The sequence below is a fragment of the Alexandromys fortis genome, unplaced genomic scaffold (genome assembly GCF_014885135.2).
Source record: "Alexandromys fortis isolate MF-2015 unplaced genomic scaffold, M_Fortis_MF-2015_v1.1 scaffold_63, whole genome shotgun sequence".
In the NCBI taxonomy this organism is placed as follows: Eukaryota; Metazoa; Chordata; class Mammalia; order Rodentia; family Cricetidae; genus Alexandromys; species Alexandromys fortis.
The window spans coordinates 5,961,124-5,975,307 of record NW_026067953.1 but is presented as its reverse complement, the minus strand read 5'-3'; the positions used below and the strand labels follow the sequence as shown (position 1 = coordinate 5,975,307).

At 47.0% G+C, this 14,184-nt stretch overlaps 1 protein-coding gene across 1 annotated transcript; it reads right to left on the bottom strand.

The window, feature by feature from the left end:
- Positions 1–654: 654 nt before the first annotated feature.
- Calm1 (calmodulin 1) lies at positions 655–10,955 on the bottom strand. The gene is made up of 6 exons (XM_050151511.1): positions 10,749–10,955; positions 8,060–8,090; positions 6,722–6,865; positions 4,646–4,752; positions 4,181–4,316; positions 655–4,052 (listed from the first exon to the last, which is right to left on the bottom strand). Exons 1-6 carry the CDS (start codon positions 10,749–10,751, stop codon positions 4,024–4,026), a joined length of 450 nt encoding a protein of 149 aa, XP_050007468.1. The 5' UTR covers positions 10,752–10,955; the 3' UTR covers positions 655–4,023.
- Between the last annotated feature and the right edge of the window lie 3,229 nt (positions 10,956–14,184).

Below are 14,184 nucleotides of genomic sequence, written 5' to 3'. Positions count from 1 at the left end.
CTTTTCTAGCCAAAGCAGGGGCTCATCTTGTGATCTTTCCCTTTTTAGCCCTTCCCCAGATTGGGGAAGAAACTCGGGGAGGGGCCCTAGATAACATCCCTCTGAACAGGAGGGTAGGAGTTGGGACCTGAATGACCTTGAATTTCTGATCCTCCTGCCTCTACCACCCCAGTGCTCAAAGTGCAGGGATTATGTCACATCCCCAGTCTAAGATACCTGGTGCTGAGTATTAAACCCAGGACTTCACAGATGCTCCCCCAAGCACCCTACCAACTGAGCTACATCTCCACTAAGAATTTTAAAATGTTTTGAGACAGGATCTCACTATATAGCCTTGGCTAGCTTGGAACTCTAGTAGACCGGGGGGGGGGGGGGGGGGGGGGATANGGGGGGGGGGGGGGGGGGGGGGGGGGCTTAAACTCAAGAGATCCGTCCCCTTGGCTTCACCATGCCCAGCCTAAAAATACGCTTTTGAAATTCAAAGAATATTAATCAGCCAAGAGTTTGGGTAACCCCGGAAATACTCGATGCTGGAGCACGACTGCTTTGGGCCATCTCTGCCAACTTTAGCCCACACACTCACCGGCTGCACGGTCCGGGGCAGTCTCTTGAGGGCATGAGAGCTAAGAACCTACACAGTTCGCAGTAGAGAGGTGAAAGGCTGCAGCAATGTTTATTGAATACAGTGCCAGGTTTATAAATAAAACTTATTTACAATTTCCATAGAGTTGGTCCCCCATCAGCGAGGTGGTTAAATCTCCACAACAGTTTATCTCAAGATTTACAGAACGTTCAAGTACATTTCTTTTCAAACAGCCACAGTGAAGGGTGACTTCAGTAACAGAAGGACCACCACCATCCTTGCTCTAGGTGTTTAATGAACATTGTAGTAGGTCTAGGGGGAAGAACACACATCCCTACCTTCTTACTCAAAGGGACAGACAGCAAAGAACTGTCTTCTATTGGACAATGTCAAGGGATAGTTAAAAAGAAAAAGTAGGTGACTGCCAGTTGAGGGGTTAAGACACAACAGTATAAATCTGGTCGCTGCCAAAGGAAAGGATTTAGGACACACCATAAATAATTCTAGTGGTTAAGGTAATCGAACTAATAGTCGACTTGCCTGAATTGATTCTGTTCAGTAAGTTTCCAGGATGCGGAGGGGTGGGTGGTATGTGCTATCCCTCTAGTGTGATAGTAACGCTAGGCCTACTGGACAGCCATTCATTACCATATGGTTACGAGTCGGACATGCACTTAGAGAATATAAAACTATGTACAACAGCTTGTCTTCAATGTAAGTTGCTCAAAGACACCAATTAAAGTGTGCAAAAATTTGTCAAAAAATCAGAAAAAGCCTTCCCTGGAACAGTGCATTAAAGCCCATCTGAGCCATCAAGTTGTTTGCCTTGCTCAACAGCTCCCCTGAACAGTCGGAGAACACAGCTATGAAGAGGTGGGCAAGTCTCAGGCTAAAGCAGGATGCCGGCTAACTAGTCACTTTATACATATATATATATAAATATATGTATATATTTATAGAGTACTTAGTAAGTAAAGGAGCTTACAGGAAAGTGCTATCCGGACTCCAGGACACTCAGCTCTTTCCCCTCACAAACTCAGAAGCTAACACCAAGCCCTGGGCTGGTTGTATCCCAGGGTGTGTGGTGGGGGAGGCCCATGAGGTGGGGGTGCTCTGCCTCCCACAACTCCAAACTTCAGCTTCCTGTTCCCTGGGGGTTAGGGTTTCTGCAGTTCCCATGCAGGGTTCCTGGCCACACAAGAATCCTGTTTTAAAGGTAGCCTTATGGGACAGGCTATGGGGCTGCTAAAGCAGAGTCTACCCAGCTTCTACAAAGACTTGGTAAAAGGTAAAAGATAGGAGGTAAGTTTTAAAAAAGTAAGTCACCTCCAACCCCCTTTGAAACTACCAAGAGGTCAGACCACAAGCCTGAGACTGGGTCCACACTGGGCAATTCCATCCACCTTCCAAGACAAAGCCACCGCCATTGCTCACACCTGGAACCCTCAGTGCTCTCCCCAGAAGGGAACCCCCAAGGCATTCTCAAGAATACCTAATGACTCAGTTCATCAACCTGTCTGCCAACCCCCCAGCCCGAGGGCCAGCAGAGGCACACAACGTCTTTCTCTCCACAGCTCTGACCCACCCTTCTGGCAGAAGAAAGCAAATACAAAGGAGCTATGAAACGCCAGAAAGGCAGGGAGTAGGAGAGTCAGAGAAGCCAAGGGTCTACACAACAGCCTTGAATGCACCCATTTGGCTGCCAAGGGCTTCTCGGTGCCTTGCTAGAAGCCTGCCCCTGTTCCCGGCCACCCCCACACTCAAAGCCAAAGCTCCCTGCTAATCAGATACAACCAGTTAACACCCTGAAAAATGTACGAGGCCCTTGTTTCAAAAATGAGCTCTGTACTAAATGCAACACACTTCTGGGGTGGGGGTGGGGGTCCTAAACAGACCAGGACCAGCACATCTGACTTTTGGTTATAGGTTTATAATTAGACATGAAATTCATTCTGGGCTACAACTTTTGGTTTTGTTCTTTTTTGTTGTTGTTGTTGTTGTTTGTTTGTGGTTTTCTTTCAAGCCAGAGTATTAGTTCTACTTACAGGGAGAAAAAAAAAAATCAAAAAAAGTATAGAAGCTAAAGAATATCATAAGTTAAAAACTGAACCAAAGGTGACTGGTAGTCTCTGACTAGGTAACCGCTTCCACATACACCGAAGACTGAGTTACAGACACACTAATCAAGTCTCCTGCACAGGTGGCCTCTTGTGGTCAGCAGCAGCACAGCTGAGATCTCCAACACACGCACGCCTGGGAGAGGCTGTTCCCTAAGCTCCTCTGCCTGAACATCAAGTGACCAAGATAGTCGAGCACGTGCGCACACACACGCGCACACAGAAACACACAGAAAACAGAAGGAGACTTACATGGCCAATGATGACAAAGCAATCAGTGTCGGCCAGGATTCAGGAGTTGATGCTAGGAACTTGGGAGGGAAACCCAGGTTATCCTGGATGGTGGGCATGTTTCTATGTACGCTGGCTTCCCCTCCAATGGCCTTGTCCTCGTCCCCCTTCAGATCTCAGCTTACAAAGCATTTAACACCACTTTTAAGTTAATGGTCTTTTTATTGGAAAAAAAAAAAAAAAAAGACTAGCATTTACAACTTGGAATGGACGTAAATTCTAATTTCCTGAACAGCAATGTTGATGGTTGTGCTCAAGTCCACAGCCACAGCCTACTCTGCTGGCTCCGGGTCATGGTTCACAAGGTCTTAAAACAGAGAGTCCAAAGATGCTCCCTTGGTAAACATTTCTTATTAAAAATTTGTGTGATTTGGTGACAGCCTTGATGTTTACTTCACTCTAGCACAACACACACAGCACTAACCCATCACTCAGGCACACCACCAGGTGTCATTGTCACCATGGGGTTGGAGCACTTGAAGGACAAGAGGGCCATCCTACTTCTGGGGCTGTGTCTCAAAGTTCAGCTTCACCCATTTTCTGTATATCATCCTGAGGTAAACCAATTTTAAATGTTTGTTTGCAGCAAACTGGCTACTGACAATTGATCTGAACAAATTGTAGAACCCATCTGAGATTTTGAATTTGTTTTTTCCATTTTTCGGTTTTAATACAAAGGCCTGACTGTGCTCAATCGTCAAGCTGCATGCATGAGAAACTGGCCAGCCCAAACAGTGTATTAATCATTAGCAAATGGAACTTTAAGGAGTCCACTAAGTGCTTCCTTATAAGGTAGTACGAGTATTATACTGTAAAACTGATGTGGGGGCTTGATCTTTAGGGGACAGGACCACCAACCAATACATGCAGATTTTGTGTGTGGACAGAAGGTACGTTTGACATTCAGTTTTGCTAGATAGAAACAGAATGAATAAATGAACTTTTTTCTTTTTTCTTTTTTTTTTTTGTAAGAGGTAAGTAAAAGATTTCAATTTGATTCTTCTAGAGGGAAAAGTAGTTGAAAGTGGGTCTTCATTTTGCAGTCATCATCTGTACGAATTCTGAAAAGACAAATATAAAGTTTATCTTTAAAAGAAGCGGTAACGGACAGATTTACTGTGTACAATACAAGTGGTGGCTGTCCACAGTAATGGCTGCTGAAAACCAGGCTCAGGACATTTATCCTTACCTTCATAGTTGACTTGTCCATCTCCATCGATATCTGCTTCTCTGATCATCTCATCTACTTCTTCATCCGTTAGCTTCTCTCCTAAGTTTGTCATGACGTGGCGCAATTCTGCTGCGCTGATGTAACCATTTCCATCCTGTCAACAGACAGCAGTTGTTACAAGGTGATGGCAGACAGAGGTTATGGAGAGCAAGCAGCTCTCTGACTGTCCAAGCCTCCCTCAAGGTACCGTCAACATTCCTCCCAACCCAGCTCCCACCAGTCATCAAACACAAAATGTACAGTTTTTCAAAAGCAGACACACTGAACACAACAAAGACAAACAGTCAGATCAGCATCTCTCTGCTGGGGCGTCAAAGGAGAGGCTCAGGCACTCCGGCTAACTCTAACCAACTGTTACAACCTTCAGCGGTGACAGCCCAGAGCCATGTAATGTGCCTCTCCAAGGCAAGTGTGCAAGGTTACCTTGTCAAAGACTCGGAATGCCTCACGGATTTCTTCTTCGCTATCTGTATCTTTCATTTTTCTAGCCATCATGGTCAAGAACTCTGGGAAGTCAATGGTGCCATTCCCTTTAATCACAAAAAGAAAAAATAAGCATCACACGGACAGCCCTGTGCAGTAATCTTAGAACACTGTAGGGGATGCTCAGACAAATGCACTCTGTACAATTCCAGCGATAACTACGATGAACTATTTTTTTTAAAACTATTCATTTTTCTTAGGTCAACCTTCTGTAACCTCACAGAGCAATGTCACATGTCAAGCAACATCAAGCGACTTGGCAATGTGCAGCACAGCATTACAGTGCAAAGGAAGCTGCAGCACATCTGGGTTCACAATCATGAAAGCAGACTACGCCGTTTGGAAGGAAGCATGCAACTGCCTGTCCAGGGAGAACACTCAGGCCTAACTAATAATGTCCTAGCAATGTTCAAAACGCTTTAGGGGGAAAAAAGTGAGAGCAAGAAAAAAGCCTACTACACCCTGCCCAGTTCCCCAAGTCTTCTCCAGATGTACTTCTGGCCCTATTATATATGTGATCTAACCATGCTCTTACCCAACCTCGCTTTTTGTTTCTGTTTTGGTCCTGGGGATTGACCCCAGGGCCTCTCATTATGCCAAACACACACTCTTACTCCCAAACCCCCAATTCAGCAGCTTCATTTTCCATGAAGGGAAAAGCTCAGAAGCCATTCTCAGATTAGGGTCATTAATCTTCAGTAAACTGTCAGAGGAATCCACTCATCAGCCAACATTCCAAACGATTCCTCTAAAGCTAAGGGATAAATATTCCCAAAGACAAATCCCAAATTAACACTAACTTGAATTAAATGGAAATAGCATCACAGAAAACAACAAAACCAACAGAAAAACCCCACCAAAACAGGAGTTATTTACAATTCATTTTTACTAGCACATTTAAAGCTAGTAGCTTTCAAAGGCTTGTGTGGATGATGGTTTAGTGCCCTGGGTTCAATCCCTACAATGGTGTAACGATGTAGGTGAACACAACATCAAAAATTCCTAAAGTCTTTGAAGATATTTATATAAGACAAAATAAATGACTAAGTGCTACCTAGAAGCATGTGAAGAGATCCTTAGGAATCAAAACAAGGCTTGATGCAGCTTCTCCCACTGTTTCATACACTCTGACAGTCAAACATAGTATCCTACCGAGCCTGGCTTCCCAGGATTTACAGAAAACAGAAAGGCCTTCCCATGTTCCCATATGGTTCATCAACCAGACAGAATTATGGACGATTTTTCCTAAAACAGCACTAAGGAGGAGAATCATCTTTAGGGGTATTTTAATGGTACAGAAAACCCACATCTAACACAACACTCTCCGGTGCCATGTTTTCTAATAGCTGCTCTCACAGCATCGGTCGACAAAGCACAGCTGAGGCCCAGGCTCTGCCTTCCTAGCTCCTTTACAGTCTGCAGTCTTAGGACACACGTTCCTGGACTTATGGGACTTTTCAACTAGGGAGAGTGCTTCCAAACCAGCTTACTGACAAAAAGGACAGACGGACAACTATTAGGGGAGCTGCTGGTTCTTTCGGCCCTCAGCCTTACATAGCTTTCCTTCCACAAATGCAGTCCTCAGACACCATTCAGTTCCCAGCTAAGGTCGAAGGGTGCCCTTCGGTCGCTGCCCTCAAGTTCTCTTAGAAACAACAGCAAGCTCCTGGCTACTCTTTTCTACTTCCCCCACAGAACTTGGTATAGCCTCGGGGTCAGCCGATAAAGATTAGAGCTGCAGGTCCCAGTAAGCAGGAAAAAAACAAAACAAAACATAACATAACAAACAAACAAAAAAAAAACCCAGTGATCCAATCCAGGAAATGCTCTAGACCACTGCAGAACGAACTGGACAACAAGCCCACTGTCTTCTATTTTAATGTCAAGAGGCTGAGAGGCAACCACAGAAAGGAACTCTGCACATTTGTTTTGCTCTAGGGACCTTAAAAACATTCTGTGACAAGTCTGAACTTGAATTACACAACAGTGGTGTGCATTCAGTTCTAAAGCCCTTACCGTCAGCATCCACTTCGTTGATCATGTCCTGCAATTCAGCTTCTGTTGGGTTCTGACCCAGTGACCTCATGACAGTCCCAAGTTCCTTTGTTGTGATGGTGCCATCACCATCTTTGTCGAACAGGGAGAAAGCTTCCTTGAATTCTGAAAAGAGAAGTTTACTAGAATCAGTGTTTTTACCCAACACTGTTGTGATACACACTTCCCTGGGGCTTGCCAAGACAAGCTGTCCAAGTTATCAGAAACCACCTGGCCTTTATCTACAGAAATAATAACCACAATAGGCCTGTGAGTCTGGCCAGCACACAGTAGCCCAGAAAGCAAACATTGTCCTCGTAACCAGTTCAATAAAGCCACAATATTCTATTTTTTAAAAAAGCTAGCCTGATCATACTTAACTTGGTCACCAAGTGCAATCTGAGATGCCGATTTACCAGTTACAGTAAAGTCCCTTTCATGTCGCACTTCTATAGTTACAAGGAACCGTTTCATAGCAACATGGTTACTAAAAGGCTTCATTCCCAGGCAGCCAGCATATTCTTTGCCACATTCAGAATATTTTTCAGAATTCCAGGTTTATTTTATGTGCATGACTGCTTGCCTGCATCTATATGTCCATCATGTTCATGCCTGGTGTCTGAAGAGGTCAGAAGGCAGTACTGGATCTCCTGGAACTGGAGTTAGAAACCACTGAAAATTACATGTGTCTTGGGAACCTAACTTGAATCTTCTGCAAAAGTAGTAAGTGTTCTTTCCCACTGAGGCATCTCTCTAGAAACCACCTTAAAACATTAAGACGGAAACATTAGAGATAAAGTTTGCTGGGCATGGTGGCACCCTGGAGGCAACTGCAGAAGATCTCTGTGAATTCAAAGCCAGCTCAGTCTAGACAGCAAATTCCAGGACAGCAAGATTTACAGAGAGAGCCTCACCTCAAAACAAAAAACAAATAGAAAAAGAAAAACTGACCTCCCTCCAAGAGACTAAATAAACATGACTCATTTCCCAATTATTACAGCATTAAATCTACCCGTTTCCATGTATTTTAGCATAGCAAGCACAAGCTTCACTGGCAGACCACTGAGAGACCTGTGTCTAATAACTCTGGAGTAGCAGGGTCAGGGGATCTCCTTCTCTGGGCAGCTGTGTACACCCCAGAGTGTGCCAGGCAGGCAGGGTCCACTCCACGTCACCTCTAAAACACCTGACCTCACTGTTTCTGCTCAAGAATTCTTAGAAAACCATGCGAACAGGAGAGGGAAAGAGACAACACAGGAGATACAATAACAGGTCAGAACCTAGTTCCCATTCCTGGGGTCTCCCCAGTCTTCAACTTACCAGCAATCTGTTCTTCAGTCAGCTGATCAGCCTACACGGAGAAAGAAAAGGTCATAATTCAATCTAGGTAAGTTTGGTTGATAATAACCTAGCTTTCCTAATTATACTTAAAATTGTGGTTTTTTTTTTTTTTTCAAATCAGTAATTTAAAAAAGCGAGTGTTTCAAAATCATTAGCACTGCCATTAAGTGAAAGTTACTATAAAGATGGAAAACTGTTTAGGCTCGCTTAACAATAAAGGGTGACAAAGAAGTGACAGCATGTGCTGGTTTCATTTCTTTGGCCTGCTGCTTGCAGTTCGCGCTGCAATCCAGTAATGTAATGTGGAAAATGGCGCCTCTAGTGGTCAGAGTATTCACAGCACCAGCAGCAGCAACACGCAGAGAAAGAAGAGCGCCACCTACTGCGCCAGAAACACTGCAGTCGCGGGCTCCATCCAAGAGACCCAACCCAATGCCACCGACAAGGCAGCCAGCACCAGGATCCTGTCCAGGGGCAGGCTTTTAGTGCACCTTGCGCATAGCTCTGGGCCCTCCAAAATCTCCACAATGGCGTTACATAATGGTATTGGGTTGGATTATCAGGCTTTTATATCCATTTTATGAGAAACAATTAAGTGAAAAAAATATACAGTAACGGGTTACCCACCACCCCAGTTTCATTTCTACGAAATAAATGCTTTCCAATCATTTAAATTAGGCAGCGATTTGCTAAAAGTCTACCATTTACAATGGTTAATGCCTTCGGCCAAATTATCCTATGCTTAGGAAGCCAGGAAAAAAACTGAATCTTAGGACTATTATAAAACTGCAAAAATGAAGCACACAGAAAACGATACTCTTTTTGAGGCGATACGATAGCCTTTTCCTCATGTACAGGAATAACTATTATCATTTTCTGGTATTAACACCGCCCGCCTTAAGAGTGACAGAAAAGCTGCTGATCGCCAACATTCAGTATTTCCATGTACTAAATGACCACAAAGTAGCTTTTTATTTTTTCACTTGCACTATTTAGTGTCTGCACCCCTGAACCTGTGCCTCCAGCCAGGGGAACTCAAGATCTCAAAGAGAATATATATTTTTATTTTAATGAAGCCAGTTGCAAATTAAACTCCAAGAGAAACCCGGTGGCACTGGAGTTTATTCTTTTCTGTGGAAACTCGCCTTATACATTGATTTGAGGGAGGAAAGACTTTCTACTTTTTATATTTTAAATGGGTCTTCCTCCTATCCATTACTGGAAGCTACTTTCAAGGCAAATGGAGACACGATGATTTATGTAATGCCCAGCCATGTCAGTCTTGTACGACAGGAAGCACTGCCACACCTCGTAGGAGAAACTGTCTGCTCAGTGAGAAGAGTTCCACCTCCTCGAAAAATCCTCTGACTGGAGGCCTATCAAATGCATCTACCTTCAGGACAACGACTCCCCCCACCCCCAAGTCATTCTGGCCTTGAGTCAAAGGCCTTCTAGCAGCCCCGCCAGGGCAGAAAGTGCTGCTGGTGATGTCAGCTCTGCCTGGCGAGGGAGAAAGGGGCCACGGCACACGCACCGGGCCAACCCGCACAGTCGCATCTGGCAATCCAGAGGCTGTAGAGAAAGCGGAAACGTGGAGACGGGCATCTCCCTGCCGCCCAGGGAGTGGCGTGAACAAGGGGCACACAGGGCGAGGGGCCGGACCGGGGTGCAGGCCCAAAGGGGCCCCAGGACGGGGGTGCTGCCTATCCCCGGCACCTCCCACCGCTCCCGCTCCCCCAGGCACAGAGCCTGCCGCCGCCTCCTCCCTAGCAGAAACTTTGCGTCTCTAATGGAAACCGTGGCGCGCGCCAACTCTCTCCTCCCCCGCCCCGCCGCCCCAATTAGCGCGAGCCGAGCGCCTCCCGCGGGAAGGGGCCTCCCCGTGGACCCGGGCGATCGCGCCCGCCTAGCACCGCACCAGGAGGGGGTGGGGGGTCGAGGTTGCATGGCCCGGCCACGCGCGCGGCCACCCCGCGGGGCCCCGCCCGGCCGCAGGGCGGCCGCTTCCGCCCTCTCCGCCCCCCAGCCTTCGCCTTCCTGCCCCCAACCCCACCCTTCCCCGGCTCCTTCCTTCCCAGCTCACGCCCGCGCCGCGCCCCCCGGGAGGAAGGAGGGGACCGCAGCCGAGGGAGGGTGCCCAACTGGGTCGGCCGGGTGACTGAAGGTGGCTGAGGGCACCCAGGAGCCCTCGGCCCAAACCCTGTGCGCCACCGGCTCGCCCCGACCCATTCATTCTCCGCGGCTGGGGGCTGGCTACCGGGACGTCGCGGCCTGCCCCGCCCGGTTTCCCCCCGCCCTGCCGGCCCCGGCCGAGGCGCTGCAGGCAGCCCGGGTGCGGCGCGCTGGATGCAGTGGGTGCGGGGCTGGGGGAGGGGGTGGATGCGGAAGGCCCCGGTGCAGCTGTGGCAGCGGCTCCAGCCCGCGCACAGCCCACTGTAGAGTCCAGCCCCAGAGGCGTCCAAAACTCAAGAGGAGGATCCCTGGCAACCAAAGCCGAGATGCAAACCCGAAATGCATCCTTTTTAACCGCAGCCTCCGCGTAGCACCCGGCAAAGAGGGGTGGGGGGGGGTAACCTCAGCCAGGAAAAGGGGGGAGCCCCAAGACTCAACTACAAATCTGGAGAGAGCTTGGGCAGCTGCTAGCCTGCGACTGCCGATCCTGACCTACCATGGTGCGAGCGAAGGAAGGAAGAGCGGAGCAGGCGAGGGTGGCTACACCAGCGCAGGGGCTGTGACCGCCGAGGTGCCTCCGCTGTTGCTGCTGCTAAGGCGCTACCTGCGCTCTGCGCTGAGCCTCAGCCGCCGCCCGACTGCGAGTAACGGCACCGCGAACACGAGACTCCCAGCACCACTGCCGTAGCGCGAGCCTGTGTGCCGCGATATATATACGCTGCGCCGTATCCCTCCGCCGCGGCAGTACCGCCTCGCGCAGGGCGGCGCTGCGGCAGCCGGGCCTCGCCGCAAGGCCCCGCCCCCCAGGCGCGCCCGGCGCGGCGGGCCCATTCCGCGGGCAGGGGTCACTGGGGAGTCCAGTGCTCGAGTGTGGGTGCTGGCCTGTGCCACAAGCATCCTGTGGACCTGGAATGCCCCTGAGTGAGACCTGGGGACCGCCTCGGGCTTCCAGCCTGTGCCAGTCGCCTAGCCCCACTCCACCTGTGTATCTCCCTCCCACCACCTCCTGGTGGGTACGGGGTCGTAGAGCCACCCTCCTGGGTCCTCACGGGCCGCCTAGAGCCCTAGGAGCCGCGGGAGGTCCGGGGGCTGAGAAAGCCGCTTGGAGGAGGAGGGGAGGAATCGACCTCCCACTTTGAGCAGCAGAGGAGAGGGAACTCTGAGGACAAGGTGGATGGCTTGGAGAAGAAATTAATCGGATGTTGTACTTTTCTCATTTTGGAGAACTGTTCCAGGCACAGTTGATTAGTCTGTGCCGTGTTTACAGGCTCAACCAGTCTAGTTTTCATGTTTTTACATTTCCACTAAATTTTTAAAGATGCTGGAAGATTTGTCCCCTGCTGGGTTTGTTCCTTTTCCTATGGCAGATTCTATTCTGCCTGCTTCTTAAATGAATGCAGTGAGTAGCTTATATAGACCTTAAAACCTTACATGCTTTTTCCTAATTGTCCCGGTCCTGAAAATCCATAAATTCATATACACAAAGGAGGGGAAAGATACTCAGAATTCCTCTGCTTACAGCTGGAACATGCACAGCCAATTGATTCTGGTAGGGAGCTAGACAATCTTAATTACAATCTTAATTATAATCCTTAAATAATATTTTAATCTTTAAATTCGCTATTCTCCATTCTCTGTAAATTGGGGAGGGGCAACACAAAAACCATCTCGGGTCTTAATTTGGCGCCTGGGACTTAAAAAAAAATCTTAACAAAAAATGCTGCAGTTTCTTTGCTTGCCAACACAGCATACAGAATTTGATCTTTTGCTTGCAAGACCAGGACAAGCTGCAGGTTGTTTATTCTTTCAGAAATTGTGGCAAAAATGTGTGATTAGCATGCCCTGCTGGGAAAGTCGTTTCTTCCTTGGCTTTGGCAGAGGCTTCAGATAGGTGTTTTAAGATAATAGGAAATGTCCCTGCATGGTGCAGATGCCAGAGGACCTCTTAGGATTGCCTCAGACAACCTGTCAGCCACTGGAGGACTGGCTTACCCGTGTTCTGGAATGCTGCAGAAAGGGGGAACCTGCTGTTTAAGGAGAAGCTGTAGCCCCAAGCCTGGGAACGGCGCTGGCTTCCTTCCCTCACAAACACACATACTATCCCTGGGTTCACAGAGAAGAACAGAGATTAATACAAAGTGAATTTAAAGCATATTCAACAATCTAATGAATTCCAGGTCTACATGGCCAAACTCATTATAACTGTTTTGTTCCTAATAGAATTTGTCTTTCTTTTTCTATCAGGCTTTTCATGAGGTAGTTAGCTAAATGCATTTTAACATTTGGTGTGCGATGATAAGGGAGAAATGGTGGCCCAAAAATGAGGTACGTTTAATTATTGTGGATCCTTTTGTTTCTGGTAGTCTTTCATCCCTTATAATTATTTTGGTTACACAGATACAACCCATGGTTTCACAAAACCAGCCGAATATTTTCCCGTACCGTTTAACTCTTTCACTAAGTAAAATGTCTGAAACATTTTCATGACTTAACTTGCTAAGCACCATTCATCCTAAAGTTATTTTAATCATCACAGAACAATTTTCTGTCTGCTCATATTTTACAAATGAGTGCTCCTTTGGAATTCTTTGACATATCAAAGCACATAGCTAGCTTTCAAGTGTAGTGGGTTGGTAATGAGGTCACGCTTTACACAGCTTTACGGCTAGTTTCACACACTGAAATATAAGAAGGTCAAGTGACTTGCCCAGGATCTTCCTGTGAGTCGGTGATTGGGCATAAACTAGAGCGTGAGTCTTTGCTCAGGGCTCTAATATTAGATTGTATATTAGTTAAATCAGTACCTGAAAATTTAAAGATACAATGTTAAATATTTGCCTATTTCAGAGGTCAGATTCTCTGGCTGGCAACTTAGGTCCACCGAGTGTTCGTGTCCCAGGGAATTAACTTCCTAATGCCTGAAGAGGTCAGCAATTATATAAAGCTTCATTATGGTAATGTATCAAGGATCCCAAAAGCTTATGGAACATTCTGTGACATTAAAAAAAATAGTTCTATGTGAAATTATTTAAATCAAATAATGTTAAATAGAAGAGGAAAGAATGCGGCTCCGGGCCAAGCCTCAGCTTCTCTCCATGACCCCTTCAATCCAGCTTTCATGTTGCCAAAACCAGTACCACGTGGGAGGGAGACTCTTAAACATTGCCAAGTTTGGCTGCCAGCTTGAGACGCAGCCTTGGCCCCTCTGGACCACAGCTTTGTGTGCTGACACTAAGGAAATACTTCCCAGAAGGTTTTTGCCTCTGTGATGCTGGTGTCTTCTTATTCACAGCTGACTTGTTGCCCAGATGGATGCACCCATTGTCCAAGGAAAGATTTCACTTTCACGGATTCGTTTTTTTTTTTTAATTTTAGGCTTATTTATTTTACTTTATGCAAATGTATATATGTACACCAGATGCTTGCCTGTTGGATTTCCTGGGACTGGGGTTATAGATGGTTGTGAACCATCACGTGGGTGCTGGGAATTGAACCCAGGTCCTCTGCAAGAGCAACCAGTTCCCTTAACTGCTGAGCCACCTCTCCAGCCCCTCCACAGATTCCTGATTGAACTATATCACACAGTAGCATCTCTGAGCGACTCTCAAACTCCCTCCGGGACTTTACAGGCCTTGATTATCTACATTTTTCTCAATATTCTTTTCCTCCACATTCTTACAAAAAAAAAAATCTCACTAAACTCTGAGGACTCAAGAGCTTTCCCAGCTCAGTTTCAAATGCTTCCACACCTTCCCCAAAGCCAACATGGTCAGGTTCATCACAAAAGAATCCCCCTCTTAGGTATCAATTTCTACTCTAATTAGTTTTCTGTTGCTGCAATAAACACCATGACCAAAATCAACTTGGGAAGGAAAGGGTTTATTTTAGCTTGTAGGTTATACAGTCCACCAGGGAAAGATGCCAAGACCCAA